Source organism: Terrapene carolina, unplaced genomic scaffold (assembly GCF_002925995.2).
Source record: "Terrapene carolina triunguis isolate 2854851 unplaced genomic scaffold, T_m_triunguis-2.0 Scaffold714, whole genome shotgun sequence".
NCBI classification, from domain to species: Eukaryota; Metazoa; Chordata; order Testudines; family Emydidae; genus Terrapene; species Terrapene triunguis.
Genome location: NW_020665065.1, coordinates 7,088,597 through 7,107,363, shown reverse-complemented (window position 1 = coordinate 7,107,363; position 18,767 = coordinate 7,088,597). Strand labels below are relative to the sequence as shown.

The window sequence follows — 18,767 nt, the reverse complement described above, 5'->3', positions numbered from 1 at the left end:
CTGTGCATGCCTGTTGATGGGACACTGAAAATCTTTGTAAATGCTCATGCGATAAGCCTGCCAGCAGATCACTCGAAGACATACAAGGGCATTTATAATGCCCCACCCTCACTGTAGTATCTAGGCAACTAAAGCCAACCTATGCTGTATCAGGGTAGGTCTATACAGCACCTGGCTGTGAGCCTCCAAGCCTGGGTCAGCAGATTCAAGCTCTCACTACTGCACTACAAAGAATGATGTAGACTTCAGAGCCCGGGCCATGACATTTACAAGGCTATTTTTAGTCACCCCAGGCTCAGAGGCTCACTGCTGCGGGCTGTGTAGACATACCCTCAGTGGCTTGAAAGTCACAGGAACCACTGTCAACCAATCAGCAGCCACCATTACTTTCTTTCCCTGGATAGGAAAACACTCGCCACTTCAGGCAATTAACCCTCTATTACACCTGCACTGATGAACATTCTGATGGACCTGCTAAGTTGCATAGCTTTTAACTCCCTTCAGTGGGAAAGGAAGAGACCTGTTTTACCATTACTTCCATCCCCTGTAACCACGTGCTACAAAATTAGTCTGAAACAGTATTTATATTTGAGATGGCACATGTCAGTTTAAAAATAAAATGGCTATAAACTATTCATTTACCCCTATTTCAAGTCAGGTTATTTTTTCCCTTTTCGATTAGACGTGGCAGTACAACTTAGAAGAAAGTCTCGGAATTACACCAGACAGTAACATCATGGAGTTTAAATACAAAATCAAATACTTTAATGAAATTAGGGAGCATGGGAACAGCTCAGATATACCACTAAAACGGATACCACTGAGCTGCGGACTTGGGCTGGTTTTTTTTTTTTTTTTTTTTTACACCTTCTGTTTTTAAACAAGCAAGCAGATTGACAAACTACCAATTCTTCAGAGTGTCAAAGATCCTGAGTATAGAGTTATTCAAAACACATAAAATGTATATATATGAAACTTCTCTATGAGCTGGTGGCCTGCACACAGCATTGCACGGATAAAAATATACTACTTTCAATACACAGAGCTAAATACTTTCACATTTATCAGAATTCTCTACACAAATCTTAAATTGATAGAATTCAAGTTTTGACTTTTCAGTATATAGCTTTCACTTGTATTAAACAAATGCTTATTTACACGGTGGAGAAAGTAGAAGGGCTAATAAGGCCATATTTCCATATTGTATTGTTAAACACTGCAAAATATATACACAAGTGTAACCTAATATAGGCATCAGTTCTAGAAATATCACCTTACATTTGTACAACATAATTGAGTCAGTATGAAACGACAGCTTTGTTAGCACCAAGCCACTAATGGTTTTCATGGAACGTTTTGAGCTTTCTTCTAGTTCCATCAGGAAGGGCTGGTCAGCAGGGCTCTCTAATCGCTGAGCCAGGAAATTGGTGCTCTCAGTACCCCAAGTCCCGAAATACACTAACACCATTGCACTACAGTATGCAAATATACCTATTACCAGGCATAGGAGCAGCCACTACAACAGAGGCTCTTCGGTGTTTCTAAGAGACGCTCAAGCAGCAGAACAATTAAGCCATCTACCAGATCAAGTCGTCCACATCATCATGTCTGTTCAGGGTCTTTGTATTTGGATTCATGCTAACAAGCACAGGGTTAGAAAAGATTACTGACGCTAAGTGGTTTAGACCCAGGCGAACCCTATGCTGCAAGGGAAAAATGGGGGAAACTGGGCTCCACTCTGAATCCCAAAGGACAGAAGAGAACCCTTTGTAGCGCTCATCTCCTATGCCTGCTGTGGCCAGGGTGGTCTCGGTCATAACGATGACCCGTACGCTCATAGGAGTGGGAACGCTCATGTCTCTCTCTATAGTAGTGACTTTTCTTCTTGTACTTCCCAGAATGATCAGAACGCTCTCGTGAGTGGCTCCGGGAACGTGAGGAGCTCCTGCTGCGGGACTTCCTTGGCTTGTGTGTCGAATATTTGTAGTCCTTTGACTTTTTGTAACTCCTCATTTTAGAGCCTTTGTAACTAGCACTATGGTTGAACTGTCTTGGGGGAGAATCACTGCGACTCCTGGAGCGGCTGTGGGATTTGGAACCACTCGATGTTGAGTAGCTTTCACTTTTTCTAAGACAGGGAAGTAGAAGGAGAAGAGAACAGTGAGTGCCTTAACAATCAATGCCCGATTACTTTACAACATTAAAGCACACAGTAGGACAAGACAGATTATAGCAATCTTAGGTGCTACTTGGAACACAACGAAAAAAGGTTTTAGAAGAAAATGATTTGACACTGTCCTTTAAAAAGCCACCCTTACTTACTTGTAAACTACAATTCAGGTTGAAAGCTGCCCTCAGAATAGATCTTACAAGCAAAAGCATCTTCTCTAAATACAGAGCGCTACTAATCTGATTAGTTGAACCAGCAAACCTTAGAAGATATTTCAATTAGATTTTAGCTTTTGTCTGCATCGCCTGGCTTCAAACAGAATACTTCCCCAGCTCACACCCCATAACTCATTAAAACACAGTATAAGTAATTTCCTGTAGGACTAAAATAATAGGTAACATTTGTAATCATTAGATCCGTTGTTGAATGGGTAAAAAACCCAGATGCTTTGAAATGCTGAACAGTAGCTTTCACAACATATTTTATTAATAATCCAGAAAGAAATCAGCTTCATAATTACAGCAAAAGGTTTTGGAAGAATTTTAGATGTATGGACTTTGGGGGTTCCATGATTACCTCTCATGGATATCTACATACTTGTAAATTGAGCCAATTTACCATAGATTTTTCTCTCTAATTTGTAGCCCTGAAAACAACTTAAGGCATGAAAATCAATCGGTCTTTCCTAGCCTGAGCATCACCCCCAGTAAGAGGCTTTGCAGGCCAAATTTGGACCTCAGTTCTGTTTGTGAAACCCCAGTGTTTGGTACAGGGGGCACAAGATATAATGGAGGGAGAAGCTGAACATATTGCCATTCTGTTGATCTGAGAGTCAGAAGAGAACCCAGTTCCCTATCCCCCAAGCTTTGTTGGGTCTATGGTGAGGATAGTAAGAAGCAGTATAAACTTATTTTTGTCATTTAAGTCAGCAGAAAGGACTATGGGCACAAGGAGCAGATCTGCTGAGTAAGATGCCATTCATATGCAGTTATTCCTCTAATCATAACTTCACGTGAACCTACACTGGCCACCATGTTGCACCTCCATACACTAGTCTCATTTCCAGAGCTCAAACGGGGTTTCTGTTTTATATAAATTGCTGTAGTTGTTGCTTCAGAGCCCACTGACTCCCAAAGCACCATTCTCTGGGATGGTAGTTTGCCATTAGCATAGCAGGTTACAAATGGGACTCAGCACTTCCACCCATTTCAGTACGTACCTGCGCTTAGGAGATGCTGATCTAGATGGTGATCTTGAATAACTCTGCTCTCGACTTCTGCTTCCACTTCTGCTCTCCCTTCCTTTCTGAATGCTATGAAGGACAGAATCCAAGTAAGATTTAGATTTAATTGCTAGGAGAAAAAAAAAAAAAAAAAAAAAAAAAAAAAAAAAAAAAAAAAAAAAAAAGGTAGAGTCTATATCATGTGGAATCTTACCCATTCACTGGGCTGTTGGAATTCATTCTTTTTGTTCCATCCATTTTTCTTTTGGCATTCTTCATCGCCTGCACAGCAAGTGGGGAAGGTTTATTTCCTTTACCTTCTTTTGGAGATTCTAAAAGAAAAATGTAAAAGTTTACACTTCATCCGCCCCTACATGCGTATCAAAGAGATGTCAATCTTTAGCGGGCAACCCAATGATAAGGAGTGGCAAGCAGTAGTTGAATGGGTCATCTGCCCTCACTAATGAGGGCAAGGATCGACTAATTACCAGATCCCTCTAGATACCCTTTGCTGTACATTCAGATAAAGGGTGAAACTTGAACACCTATAGGTAAGTCACGAGTTATTCAAATCTAAAGTAAATTTCTGAGGCTGTAAACCTAGTACATTAAAAACAAAACCCCCAAAAACTTATCCTAAAACAGACTTTAAACAGTGAAAAAACCTTTAATAGAACTGCCTGAACCGGCATTTTATGTAATATGTCACACAATTTTCAATACCATGGAAAGGAAGATACTAGTGTATCTTCAAGAGGGCTCTGTTAGGCAAAAGATAGTTTCCAAACATGGTGCTCTGAGGAAAAAACTTTCTTTAAAGGTGTTACAACCTAAATCTGTGAATACCAGTTTATTTGATTCATTAAAAGGTCCAACTCTTTCCTCTTTGTTTCAAGGAAATTTAAATGCCAGATTTTTTTTGTAAAGGGAATTTTAACTAGCCAGAAGTAACTATTTTTTACACACATATTTCAGCTGAATAGAGAACAGGGCACTCTCCCTTCACACACAGCCATTCCTCCACCACCCTTCCCAGCGCATACAGTTACTGGAGCAGAAGCGTTTTGAAAAGTGAACACGTTGGCTCTCTCCACTAGACAATGCTTTTGCTTGTTCTCCCACTATAACAAATAGTTTCGTGTCATGTCCCAATGCTGCCTTTCTTCTAGCACACATACTAACATGAGGCCAAGAAAAAGAATGGGAAAAAAAATCTCATGAGGAGTTTGACTACCCCTTTCTACAGAGTGAGGACGCTGCAAAATAGCGGCATTTGCATCCTCATTTGGAATATAGACAGCTTAACAAGGAATACCTGCAATCTAAAATAGCCTGACTGAGACAGGATTCTTACTCAAGTTATGAAGTCACTGTAATACTCCCAAAATATGGGAGAAAGCAATGCAGTCCACATATGCAAACTAGGTACATTGACACCAACCATTTTTAGGAACAGGGGAAAACCCTGACGTGTTCTCCAAATTGGGAGTCTTGTCGGGTAGCAGACCTTTAGCTAGTGCTTTTGCCTCTTCAATGGCTAGTTTTTTCTTTTCTACTTTGCTTTCCAGATAAGACAAGTCAACCTGCAAATGCACATTAAAAAAAAAAAAAAAAAAAAAAATCAGTTCTCTGTACTGTTTCAATTGACCATCCATGCTTAGAAGAAGGGATACGACTCTCAGAGTCTGGAATCTGCTCCCAGAGAAGTGGGAGTTCTGCAATGGAAGCAGGATGTTTTACCCTATGATCTGAGAATACACATCGTATAAAACAATAGCGAACCTTTTTCCGAGTATATAGCTGAAGGATTTTTATACAAATCCCTTGAATTTCCTCCTCTGATGCTCCAAACAGCAGAAACCAGTGAGGACGATTAGGAAGTGGGATCTACAATTGAGAAATCATACATTCAGTTTTCTATTTCTACATGAAAACCTTAATGTAAACTTAAACGACAAAATATAAATAGATGTTTCACCTCCAATGTTCTAGCTGCAAGGTAGATACAGGCACAAGCAATACTTTCTGGCTGGAATCTTACAAAGACATCTGTTCGTAGACTGTCATTCATGTAATTCCTGGAAGACACAATAAGGGAACAATTGCAACCCCCTGCAGAATGCCTCTCTGTTCTATTCTCTTCAATTCTACAGTAACTACTTCTCTGTGCATTCTATTACTAAGCTCAAATGCTATACTCCTGTAAATCTGAAGAGACGTTAGAAAAATTTCTTCAAGGGGATGGATACGTGGTTGGGAATAAGTTTCTGACTGGCTGTCAGACAAATCAGTTATGAAAGAGAACCAATTTTAACTTTACTTTTCCCTCTAGATCTACTGGCCTGCTCTCATGCAAAAACAAATGTTTTTGTAGAGACCACATATAATCTGTAAAGAACTCAGTAATAGAAATCTAGGCTCAATCCCAGAGTGCAGAGAAGCATGCAAACTCAAAGCTAGTGTTCAAAGTTGCCGATCCTGCTGAAGTTCTCCGGAGAAATGCAATCCACTTCAGCGTGTACCCATTTCCACTGGAAAGTTTTTGGAACCTGTCCATTTTCCATTAGTGAGACAGCATCCAAGACAGAATCCATTTGTGATGCAAAAAGCTAGTCGTGGAAGAAATCCAGGTATTTGGAATCATCAGTGCAGAGGACGGTTCAGTATTCAAACAGATCTCCTCTTCTCTGGCATATGACAGTATCGTTTCCAAATGTCCCATTTCAACAAGGTTTCTTAAAATGAATATTCACAGAATGAGACAACTGTAAAATATTGCACATATTCCACAACAGTCAGTACATACTTTAAAATATTTTGATTTTAAATCCTCAAGGAAGTTTGTATTTTCAAAGTACTTGCATCTGAATTTGTCAACAAATACAATGTTTAAAGGTATAACTTTTAAAAAATATTTCTTTCAAGCAGCGTGTCAGGTGGGCAAGAGAGAAAACACCACCCAGAACAAAGGCCACCATATAGTTATACAAGCTTTCTGAGAAGAGTTTGAAATTGATCGTGGGGGTATGCAGCACACAAGGATGCCCAAACCAGAGCCCACAGCCCATTTAAAACCAGTTTACAGAAAGAGGAGGTGCTCATGAATCTCATTCCCATCTACGTGTTTTAGTCCTTTACTAGGTATTTCAGTTCTAATACACGGGGATCGACTGACCATTGGGAAAAAAGTGGCAAGTTAGAGGCTTAGTCTTGACTCTCCTTCACCTTGCCCACGAGGAAAGCTTAAACTAAGTCATGCTGTTCTAACACCGTTTTTTGCTATGGAGAAGACACTTTGAAGGAGATCAGAGAAAGTCTTTGTGAAATGAAGTGCAGCGAGAGAAGTAGTATTCACAAGGTATGAAGGATGACTGGGCTTCCTTTCCCAAACTGCTAAACAAAAACGAACTTGCTAACTATGCAGCTGGCCTTTTGGGCTCTGAGTTTGGGGGCATGTAGAATTAAACATGTGTCACATTACTTCAGCTTTAAGTTGTTCTCTAAAACCACTGCACTTCAAACATTAGTTATACTGGATACCCATGACTTTCCAGGTACTGGAAGCAATGAATGGTTAGGGAATTGCTCTAATAGTTATTCCGCTACATCCCAAACAAAAAAGGAAATTTGTGCCTAATAGTCTTACTTCACATGTGAATTCTGAATGCAATTCAGAAAATGTCCAGTGTCATTGCTGTACTTAATTCCAAACTGAAGACCTTCTACTCAAGTATTTTAAGTGTTGGATTAAACAACATACACAGATATGATAAAAATGGAAGTCTACCAGTTAGTTAATTCACCCAGAAGACTTAAATCCCACCTTAAATAGTTTTGGTTATTTTTGCATTTTAAAAAGGTACAGCATCTTTAACATAGTTAAAGCATATTAACATTAACAGTTTTCAAAATTTAAACAATCAAGTTCTAAAATATACAATAGAGTCAAGGGCACAACAACAAAAATCAAAAGTATAAGCACAAGAAGCAGTTGGCCAGTTACTATACTATCGTATTTATACCACCTGTCTAGAGTCAGCCTTCTCTTTGTAGAGCCTGCTTTGGTTTGACTGAAGACGCAGTTATCCCTGCACCATAGCGCTTGGGCAGCAGAGGAGAAGTCTTAGTCACTTACCCTCAGAGGCTACCCTTTGATTAAAAGAGTACAGAAAAGAAAAGTCAAAATAGGTTCTCCACCAAACAGATCACAGTACCAGAGAGTTCAGTCAGCAGAAATATGACCTTTAGATTCATTATTCCAATTTTTAAATTATGTCATTGTTTCATAAGTTACAAGTTTGTTACAATCTGGAATTTTTACTTCGATACCCATCCCCAAATGATTCTCTTCACTACAGTGAAGCAACAAGACAGGCAGAAGACGTTTCATGGCAAATGCAAAAACACTGAGTTATCCAGTCTTAGTAGCTGACATCTTGGATTATCCATGTGGATAAAAAGGATTTATGTCGAGAGTTCCTGATGCCCTTGTTGCAACCAGCAGCTCAAGTGTTGGGAAAGTCTGTCTCCCAGCATCAGCGACGGACAAGAACTGCACATATGATTTACCCAAAGAAACAACCACTTAACATTTTCACTTTAGAGGGAGGGCAAAGGGTAGGAGAAAAGGGAAGAAAGAGCAAGGGTTGAGGGGTTTAAAAGCTATCTTACCATTTAAGACAGTGCCTGAAACTTAGAGGCCGATCAACATTTGGGTAGTAGGTTGGGGCACTCCAGGAAACACTGGAACTGTCTATTCCACGAACATAGTTGTGGGCTACACCAATGTTGCCCAGAGTGCCTCAAATGACATATTTCTGCCACTGCCCTGCTGGTCTCGTATAACAAGATAGATCAACTTACCATGAAGTCTGGACCAGGTGTTGGTTACGTTCACATTCTAATACCTGAAGGTACATAACGATTATCTGGAAGATATGGGTTACTGAGTTATTATCAAGAATCTCTAGAGCCAAGTATTTAATTCAGAGGGGATGTCCATGTAGCATCTGCTATTCTGTTCTAGATTTTAACATTCTCAAATATCCACAGAGAGAGTGCTTGTAAGATGCCAAATGTTTACCTGGGTAGTTTCTACCTTCAATTACAAAAGAGAGAAAGAACAGTCTCCAAAAATGGCTGTGCACAGCCAAATCTGACCTTCCTCATACTCCTCCTCCTGTGCTCAGTCATCCTATTCATCTAGAAGTCTTGCCTTCCACTCAGTTTTCAAAATAGGTATGCTTTTCCTATAGAACTCAACATTCCTTTTTTAGCTGCCACATGGGAGGAAACACTGCCAACTGGAAAAAGTGGCACCAATCCACCACAAAGCACCTCTATTGGAAGGGACTAAACCTAGCCAACATTTCCCCCCCCTCCCCCTTTTGCTTCTGCAAAGTCCTACATAATAGGTTTAAAAGGTTCACAGCAGCATACAAAACAAAGTTTTTTTGTGAACCACATTGAAAAAAAGATGGTGGATAAAACAAAATGATTACAGAAAATTCACAGGGATTAGTGGGTGAAGGAGTACACTCATTCCTGTGATTGGTACCCCAGTAAATAAGGAGGCTCAGAAAAAATGGCAGTGGGCAGAGAAAGGTATCTACACATTTTTAATCAGGGGGCACTTGATCTCAAATTTAAAGAGCATTTACACTACAGCGACCTGAAGAGGTCTGAAATAGCACCCCATTGCTGCAAGACAGAGAGCAGATACCTGTAGGGCAAGGAAAAGGAGAACCCTTACACTACTTTAACCTTCTATTAGATTCAAACAGCAGTGCTGACCAGCTCATATGGGGAGCAGAGTCCGGCACACTTTGGGGAACAGCATTCCTGGGACTGAGAATTTCACACATCCCATCAGTAATATTATAATCAGAGCTAGATTCTACAAAAGGGATATTCGAGAGCCTTAGTCAAAGAGGAGTTATTCATATTGCTTCAGAATTTAACACCAAAATTACCTGCTTATTCAACAATAAGTTGTTTTCATGCTATGACAAATTGAAGAATCCAAGTACAGTTAAGTCTAACCAGTTCTTAACATCTGCATCCATCTCCAATCTTCACTGACCAATGAGATACAAGACCAACTATTAAGACTCTCTTGAATGAGAAACAAGATAGCAAGATCACTGTAAACTAGCTTCACTGTGTTCAGTAGTGTGGAACAAGCAGCTTTTAACCAGGTTAATAGTCTACCCAGAACAAGCAGAGTGTGAAACACACACAGTTTTATAAGTTAGCTGAATATCGTACAAACCTTATGAGGGTGCTTTACATGAACGCAGAACCCCAGCTCCTTTAAAACTCTTCTCTCTGCCTTGATGATTTGGTTCTTCAAATTAACATAATCTTGATCCAGTAGTAGAGGTACAGGTTTTCTGTAAGACATTATTTCAGATTCCATCGAGTAAGAATGAACTGCCAATATTAAAAGACACCCAACAATCTTACTTGGACACATGTGCAGGTTACTATATTTTGATGCAAACTAGCTAGTATTTACAACAGTACAAGCATTTTTGCAGTTAAGATAAAATAACCAGATTCATGTTTTGGTTTTCATTCCCCAAACAAGGTTTTACCCCATGTTCCTTGAGTCATGATGCATCTGAACTCCCCCATAGGCATAACAACAATTATGGCTAGCTAGGCTACTAAATTCAGGCTCTCATGTTCAGTAGTCCCCACATTTAAACAACCGGCCATGAAGAAAGCGAACATTTTTCAGATTCTAAACTTACTTTCTCTCTCTTAGATGTCGAAGGCGATGGAATACGTTAATTACATCTCTTATGCGTCTCGGTGCTTCTTCAATTTTGGATGCCAGATGAACACAGGCCATTGACACATGCTGAAATATAAGTATTGCAACATACTGATGTTTTGCTCAAATCTGGAACTGATCGCCTCCAAGAGCTTTAGGAGGGATAACAAGAGAAAGTGGTGGTAAAAACAAGAAATATTCCAAATTTTAAGTTAAGTATTTGTTACAATGTAGATGTGTAAAACTGTGTTTAACTAAACAACATATCTATAGCTCGAAAGTTTCCTGTACACATAGTTCAACAACAGGGCATAATACATGCTCTCAAACATGAGAGAAATCAAATGCATAGTGCATTTTCTAAAAGAATCCTTACCTCCATGGAATGCTTCACAAAAGATTTTGTATAAAAGAAACGTTGAAACAGCACCTGCCCTGTAGCCATTGCCACCTAGAGAGAAAGGAAGAAATGGTAATCCAATATTAACATCCCCATACAGGGTTCTAGAGCAAGATGAATTACACTACAACAAATTTGAGTCCCATAAAAACCATTAGAAATGCCTGACTCAGCAACAAACAGCTCACAAAGGGGGAAAAAAAAAGCGTATAACACCATAAACACCTAGAACTATAATGTGCAGTCTTAGACTAGACAATAGAAAAGTACCAAACAAAATATTTTATGGGGACACTCAAAAATAGTTATGAGGGTGGACGCTACAGTCTAAACGCCCCCCAGTGCTCCACCATCTATGCAAACACTCCTACTTGTTTATTTTTGGTTCTATGTTCGTTGTGCAATATTAAAAGGCAACCACCAACTCAAAGCGAGTCATTTTAACCATGAGTCAGCACTAAATGTCAAGCATTACCATCTACCCCCAAGCTCCCCAGCCAGCCTTTGTGGTTTTACAATCACATAGCCATATTTAAAGAGACTCCCTTGTTGCCATATTAAACACACTCATAGGCAAGAAAAGATGGCTAGAGAAATTAAAACAGCTAAAATAAAGATTATTGGTAGCAGCATTAGGCAATTTTTTTTTAAACGGAAGGTCTCATTAACCTTGTTTCAGCTATAGTGGCATTTTTGTAACCGCTCTCCCCTCCAACCATCATAGTAACATTGACTCTTTGTCCCATTTTCTTTAATGGGAGGGATTGACGCTCACCAGGGAAGTCAACTGGCGACACGTCATACGAGAAAGCAGTTAAGAAACCCCATTTGAAAGGCATTGCGAAATCATGTGCGTTACCACCCGCAGCAAAGAAAAAGCGTGAGGGGGGCATCTCCTTTTAGAAACGAGCGAGACTTGGCCGATCTACCAGGAAGGGCCCTGGAGGGCTGAGCCAACCCAGGCCCTGGCTTTACCGGAACAGATGGTTACATCATTCACTTCCTGTCTCAGCAGAGCCGGCCGGGACAAAGGGGGGGGGGGTGAGAGAGAGCCGGAATGCTGCCCGTAAAGGACACAACAGGGCCAGTTTCACACGCCCGGTTCCTTAGTAAACAAAAGGCCGGCGGCGTCTCGTGATCCCTGTTCCACCCTCCCGATTGCAAACGCGGCTGCGGGGCCCGGGACCGAGCCCGTCTCCCCCGATAGCTGCCGGGTCGCGCGTTACCTAGTTTCTAGGATTAAAGGGGGAGTTTGTGTGAGTGACGCAGCGGCCACTGGGCACCAGCAGACGGCGGGGCCCTGCCCGGAAGGGCCGGGAGAACAAAGCGCGACACTCCCAGGCAACGAAGGCCCAGCGCCCCCGGCTGCCGCGGGCCCAGAGCGGCTCCCCAACCCCCCCCTCCTCCAGCCCGCGCCGCCCCCGCCTGGGCCTCGTTCGCTCCCTCAGACCGGAAGCTGCTCCTCTCCCCCCCGCGAGCGTCTTTCACCCGCCGCGGGCCCGGCCCCGAAGCCCGGCTCACCTGCGGGAGCCGCAGCAGGATGCCGGCCGCCTGGATGAGCTCGCAGCCGGTGAAGCGCAGCTGGGTCTCGGTGTCGGGGTCCAGGCCGCTGCCCATGGAGGGGGTGAAGAGCAGCGCGTCGTCGGACAGCAGGCAGTTCTCCAGCGTGATCAGCACCCCCGAGTACAGCCGGTCCCCGATCAGCACCGCGCCGGGGCCCGGGGCGCCGCTCCCCGACGGGGCCGGCCCCGCCGCCTGAGGCCCGCCCGGGCCCCCCGCTACCACGGCCGCCGCGCTGCTCGTCCCCGCCGCCATCTTGGGCCGCCGCCTCACCTCTCTCTCGCCTTCCCCCTCTCCAGCCGCCGGAGCCGGGCGGTGTCCCGCCCATTTCCCCCTGCGCTCGCCTCCCATTGGCGGGTGACAGCGAGGCGCCGCTCTCGGATTGGCCGGCCTGCCCCCGCCGTGACGCTGGTTCTGCGGCCTGATGCAAGCGGCGTGACGCAGCGGTTGGGAATTCGAAACAGGGTGGAGCGGGCGGAACTTCCGGCGTGCCTCGCGCGCCCCCTCCCCCACCCAGACAAAGCCTGGCTCGCCTCCACCGAGCAGGCCCGAGCCAGCCCTTCTCCCCTCCAGCGGGAGCCCCCCACGGTGGGGGTGGGTTGAAAGACTCATTGAAACAGATGCTGGGGGGATGGACAGGGCCCATGAGAGAAATCTGGAGCCCCACTTCTTCATGTTCACTGGGGTCCGCCCCTTGCACTTACAGACAGTTGGGGGGCCCTGGGACAATTGCCCTCCCCACACATTTAACAGGAGCCTTAAGGGGTACTCCACCCACATTTTCAAGCTTTTCTCTGCTATGCTGGAGGGCAAGAAGCTTTGTTTCTTGACTCCAGCAGCCAGGGTTTTAAGTAAAACAAGTCTCCCAAGGCTCACCCCCAAAATCTTGAATTGGCAGCACTGACCAGCCTCCCCACAACTGTAGTTTTGTTATCTTGCACTGCTATGCCTTATAAGAGTTCAAGCAGTAATTATCTTCCACGGCAGCACTAGCACCTGCATTGAACAGACTCCAGCGCACAGATTTCACTGGAAGATATAGCTGAGTGTAAGCCTCCTTTTGCTTCAACTTTAGCTAGGCCATTTATAATACGGTGGTGCTCCCCTGAAGACCAGAGTCTTGGAGGATCCAGGGTTTTAAAGCCTTTACACAGACAGAGGTCCCAGTTGCACTACAGCTTTTAAGTGCAAGGCCTGCTCTACACTAAAAAATTATATCTAGTTAGGTACATCGCTCAGGGCTGTGAAAAAATTCACATCTTGAGCAATTTACGTAGGCCCACCTAACCTCAAGTGTAGATTACAGCAGGGTTGATGGAAGAATTCCTCCATCCACCTAGTACCATTCTTGAAGAGTGGATTAACTAAATTGATGGGAAAAAACCCTTCCATCAATTTAGGAAGGGTCCACGCTACAGTAGCGCAGCTGTAGCATAGATATGGGCTTAATCTCCAGTTCCCCTGACTCGGATACAAGTATAGTATAAACTGAACCAATGAGAGATTAGCAACTCTGTGGATACATTTTAGGCAACACATCACATGTAAGCTTTCCCTACTTTAGACTGGCCAGTTTAATTTTTAAACTAATTTGAAAGATTGACCGCTACACTTGAATATAGTCTAGCGGTGCTGCACTCTTTTACATATTCTAGTTTATAAAAAAGCTAGATAACTCCACATTTTATGGCATGAAGCTAGATGGCACAATACTTAAGAAGACATGGTTTATAATCCTAACAAAATCTGAATTTCTGGTGATTTCACTAGCCCTTTTTCATTTTATTTTTTTTAAAAAAGATGCCTTCACATGCTTATTCTCATGGACTGACTACTTATTTTAGTAGAACTCTACTAGCTGCAGCACAAGCCTTACTAAAGCCTTTAAGATTTTCCTTTTTTCTGCTTTTTGGCAGGTACTTCCATAGTTATCTTATGCATCACATATTTAAGCCATAGCTTTGCAATATAACCTCATTAACATTGAGTGCCACATAAATGTTTTTTTTACTTGCATCTATGTGGGATAGTTGTCAACATTTCAGGAAGCATTTAAAATGCATGTTATTGTTCTGTGACACCAGAAGTGACTATTCAGATATTTTCATAATACATAAAAAACCTTTATTAGATTGTTACAGAACAAAAATGTTTACACAATGTTTTTACATAGAGTGACTTCTGCACAGTAGGGTTTATCCCTGTTAAGCTTAGATTGCAATTTTGACCAAAACCACTAAGGAAAAAGAACCGCCCTCTTGAGTTTACAAGCTAGCTAAGTCTTCCTTCAAGTACATGATCTTTTTTGTACTCTGGGGTGCAAACTTACTTTGCAATACAAGCCTCTGCTTACAATAGGCAGCTACAATTGTAGGTTATGCCTGTCACTTCAATAATGGTGCACAATTCGTGAAAATATTCCTTCTGGTTCTTTTCCATCCCCAAGGGCATCAAGGAAGCCTTCTTGTCTCCTCCTTTGGGCTAAGGCAGCTAGGGACTTGAATGTCTTTGGCTCATAAATAGCCAGATCAGCAAGCATTTTCCTGTTCAGCTCCACCTGGCACTAAATGCAAGAAGGATGGTCAATGAAGAGCATAGTAATTATACTTTTACAAATGTTCATTGTTAAGTTCTTAAGTGCATTACTATATACAAGTTTCATTAAAACGCTAATATTTAATGGCTGTTTTAGGCAAACGAACATATGATTTTACTGCCTGGGAAAACCTCACAAGATACACATCTAATTTTTGTGAATATCCCAAGGGGAAAGTGTCATACAATTCAACAGCAGCAATCTTATACTACAGCATATGATATAAAACAGATAATCATGGATTTTCTAAAACCCCTTTCTAACAAATTCCAGTAGCTACAGTGGGGAGTCTCTTACTATGTAGACTTACATAAAGGAAGTGCCTGATCTTGGATGTTCTCGTTTTCAAATTCCAGCAAACAAGGTATATATGTTCCAAATGGATGGGAATTCTTATTGAAATAATGTTTTGCACTTTTATAGTGACTTCCATCTAAGGTTCTCAGTGCTCCTTTGTAATGTATTCTATCCATTTTAGAGGTGAGGAAATGGATACACAGAAATTGACTTGGCCAGAGTTGCACAAGTTGTCCATTTCAGAGTTGGCAATAGAACTTGGGTCTCAGTTCCTAGTCCTGTGCCTTAACCATCCTTACATTGTATTTCAGATTATGCAATAACATCCAGAAATATTCACAGCCCATCCATTTATTTTCACCTTTAAATAAAAAGCCAAGTTTGAGTTTCAGGGCCCAATCCCATGAAGTGCTGCACACCAACAATTCCCATTGACTTCCACAGGAGTGGTGGATGCTGAACTCAGGATCAGGCCCTTAAATGGGTCTCAAAATGGAAGGACTTCAGGATCGGTCCCTTTATAGACTACATAGGGCAACAAGTGGATGATCTAAAATGTCAAGAGATTATAGAAACCAGGTCTGCTTCTTCTGGAAAATGAAACGAAGGACCTCCCTGTTGGACAATTCTAAGATGCAAGGGACACTGACTTTCTCTGAAATACCTGTTCCTTTGTCTCAGTTTGATGAAACTTCTATGCCGAGTACTTTATTCCATTAGTTACCAAGAGTGACAAGAGAAAATAATGGAAGCACTTTAACAGTTTGATAACTTTAGAATAAATCCGATTTAATTAGTTCAGTAGTTCTCAAACTTTTGTACTGGTGACCTCTTTCACATAGCAAACCTCTGAGTGTGACCACCCCTTATAAATTAAAAACACTTTTTTATATATTTAACACCATTATAAATGCTGGATGCAAAGCAGAGTTTGGGGTGGAGGCTTACAACTCGCGACCCCCCATGCAATAACCTCGCAACAAGCTAAACCTAAGACCAACAAACTTTTCCAATTCTAATGTGAAGCTTTGAAACAAATCCCCCTGTTTGTTTTAAGAGAGCACTGGAGTGCTAAGAATGTAGCAGCGAAACTGACTGCATTTATTTTTGTTGTCCAAGCTGACTGAAATGCACCAGTCTAATTAGTGAAAAGTAATTCCGATTTTTAAACTCACTTTTAGTAATTCAAGGTTTTATTTGTTTTATATTTTTTAGATATCAAGGTATTAAAAAAGGCAGCTATTACTCTGAGCACCTGCCAGTAGCATAGGTAACATCTTTTATTTACAATAAACAATGTAAACTGACACTGTCCCTTTAAAGAATAAATGAAAAAAGTTCTTCTGGTCACATAAATCTATAGTGAAGAGGTAGGAACATGTTATGAGTCTTATGTTGAGCTCTTATGCTGCCAAGATAAAAGAAGGTCACCTGTAGCAGAAATAGATACAAGTATAAAACATGACTACATTATTGCAGTAAGCAAGAAAAACCCTACACAACAAATTTCATATTTATCACTCATCAGCAGAGCTGAGAGGTTTTCTGGGTGTTTTATGGAATGACTGACTGAAAGACCAATGAGAATTTTGGACAACATGTCACCATTTCAGTGCAATTCTTCTTCAAGCAACACACTTACCTTAAGCAGATTGCCTATGAAAGCTGGATACTTCAAACCATGTTCAAGAGAAGCTGCTTCAATCCTCGTAATCCAAAGCTTTAAAAACACAAAGATTTAAATATAAAAAGAAGAATATTCTAGTTGATGCTTTCTTTTGGTAGAGAATTAGACATATGGATGTGCTCAGATTCAATAAATACAGTGTGTCCTGACCAACATTTCTTCACTGCTAAAATTCTGATGAAACATGAGCTGCTGCAGAGCCAACAGGGGCTACTGCACTTGCCTTGAACTTGCAGAACTACTCTTTCAACAGCAGTTTGTAAAGCATTTGGGGATACCCTGAGTAGGAAAATGGCTATATAAAAATGATTCTAGTCTCCCAGTTTCAGTGTTTACATCTATCATTTTGGTTTGTTTTTTACCGCTCTCATGAACTTCTTCTTTTCTCTTCTGGCCTTTGTTGACTTCACAAAAGCTCTCCGAACACTTCGTACAGCCAATCTATAGCAGCGGTTCTTTCTTCCACGAAAATGCTAAGGCAAAAACAAGATGTTCCAGTTCAATTATTAACTTTATAAGGCTGTAAAGCCCTTCAGTAATATGAATATAGAAGGTATCACTTTGCATTTCTATAGAGCCTTTCATTAAGAGGATCTCAAAGCACTTTACAAACATTAGTTAAGCCTAATTTTACAAATGGGGAAATAGAAACTCAAACATTAAGTAACCTGAGAAAGACCATAGTTTCTCACTGGCTGGACAGAGCACAGAATCAGTTTTAGTTTTCAGTCCCAGATTCTAACAGTGGGCCAAACTCACACTAACTTTTTGACTCTTAAAAAACAGAAGGGGCTGTGCCTCTATGCAAAAAGCAGGAAATCAATTGGGAATCCCCATCCTTAGTAATGTCTCATAGCTTGAGCCACTTCATGTACCACTGATGATCATATAATATCTGTGGAAACCACCACAGTTGCATATATGGAAAATGAACACTGGGCAAGTGCACCATGTGATTAGTCTGCCCTCCAACAAGTGTCCCCACAGGCTACTTATGATACACATGGCTAGATTGGGACCCACAAGTGTAGGATACGCCCATTTCATTGTAGGCAATGCCCTGCTCAATGCTATAGCAGGTGATAATATCACTAAAGCTACTGACAATATGCCCTTACAGAAAATTCCTTTTTAACCCTACATGCAATAGCTTAAGAGATACTGTCCACTTAAGTCATATTGCAAAGAAGTATCTCTACCGGTTCTAACAACACCTGAAGATGTACAAATATAAATGTACTTATCACTGTTAATGCTCTTTACCTTTTGCATTTTGATCAGTTCAAAAATTAAGTCAATTTAGCCAGTTTCATTGTTTATAGTTTGAGTTTCAAACACTGAGGGAAAGTTTGGTTAAGGCTTTATCAAAACTAGTTTCTATAGCAGTGGTTCTCAAACTTTTGTAGTGGTGACCCCTTTCACACAGAGAGCCTCATAGGGCGACCCCCCCTTATAAATTAAAAACACTTTAAAAAATATTTAACACTATTATAAATGCTGGAGATGAAGTGGGGTTTCGGGTGGAGGCGGACAGCTTGCGACCCCCCAGGTAATAATCTCGCAACCCCCAGTTTGAGAACCCCTGTTCTATAGTATTTATATTTCTGGTGACCAAATTTAAGTTCACACTGTCCCTTTAACCTTATATGTGCAAGCAAGGCTCAGTTAGCCATCTAGTCCCCATTTATACAGTAACTATGGACAGCCAATAATTCAGCTATTTTCCTTTAAGCCGTAACATCATGCCTCCCTTTTGTATAAAAAAAAATAAAGGGTGAGAATTTCTGGTTCTATTATGGAGAAGAGCACAGCCTTTGGGGGAGACCAGGGTGAAAGCTTTATTTATGCTCTCTGCCATTGACACCCACCATGCACTGGGCAACTCAGAGAGGAACACGAGTGTCACCTTCAGGCCCAGAGGAAGCACAAGACTTTAAGTGGACGGGGTGTGGGAGGAAGCAACAAACAAAGAGAAAGGGACACACCCACCCCTTCTGCTCCTTGGGGACACGACCCCCCCCCCCCCCCCCCCCCCCCCCCCCCCCCCCCCCCCCCCC

At 41.8% G+C, this 18,767-nt stretch overlaps 2 protein-coding genes across 5 annotated transcripts in view; both read right to left on the bottom strand.

The window, feature by feature from the left end:
• Positions 1-742: 742 nt before the first annotated feature.
• Positions 743-12,385, bottom strand: CCNL2 (cyclin L2). 4 transcript variants are annotated; one of them, XM_024201672.3, is made up of 11 exons: positions 12,092-12,385; positions 10,547-10,621; positions 10,148-10,257; positions 9,664-9,784; positions 8,256-8,320; positions 5,371-5,470; positions 5,175-5,279; positions 4,834-4,975; positions 3,607-3,724; positions 3,390-3,482; positions 743-2,128 (listed from the first exon to the last, which is right to left on the bottom strand). In XM_024201672.3, exons 1-11 carry the CDS (start codon positions 12,383-12,385, stop codon positions 1,777-1,779), a joined length of 1,575 nt encoding a protein of 524 aa, XP_024057440.1. In that variant the 3' UTR covers positions 743-1,776. The 4 variants fall into 4 exon arrangements, with proteins under 4 accessions (XP_024057440.1, XP_024057441.1, XP_024057442.1 ...); XM_024201673.3 differs by lacking the exon at positions 12,092-12,385 and having other exon boundaries at positions 10,148-10,322; XM_024201674.2 differs by lacking the exons at positions 8,256-8,320; positions 9,664-9,784; positions 10,148-10,257; positions 10,547-10,621; positions 12,092-12,385 and adding an exon at positions 7,418-8,249 and having other exon boundaries at positions 5,371-6,127.
• Positions 12,386-14,231: 1,846 nt separating this feature from the next.
• Positions 14,232-18,767, bottom strand: part of MRPL20 (mitochondrial ribosomal protein L20) — a 5,199-nt gene continuing 663 nt past the window's right edge. The window contains exons 2-4 of the mRNA XM_026660086.1: positions 17,073-17,183; positions 16,666-16,743; positions 14,232-14,693 (exon numbers count right to left, since the gene is read on the bottom strand). Coding sequence (XP_026515871.1) covers positions 14,520-14,693; positions 16,666-16,743; positions 17,073-17,183 — 363 coding nt within the window. The 3' untranslated portion in view covers positions 14,232-14,519. The remainder of the gene's footprint in view (positions 14,694-16,665; positions 16,744-17,072; positions 17,184-18,767) is intronic.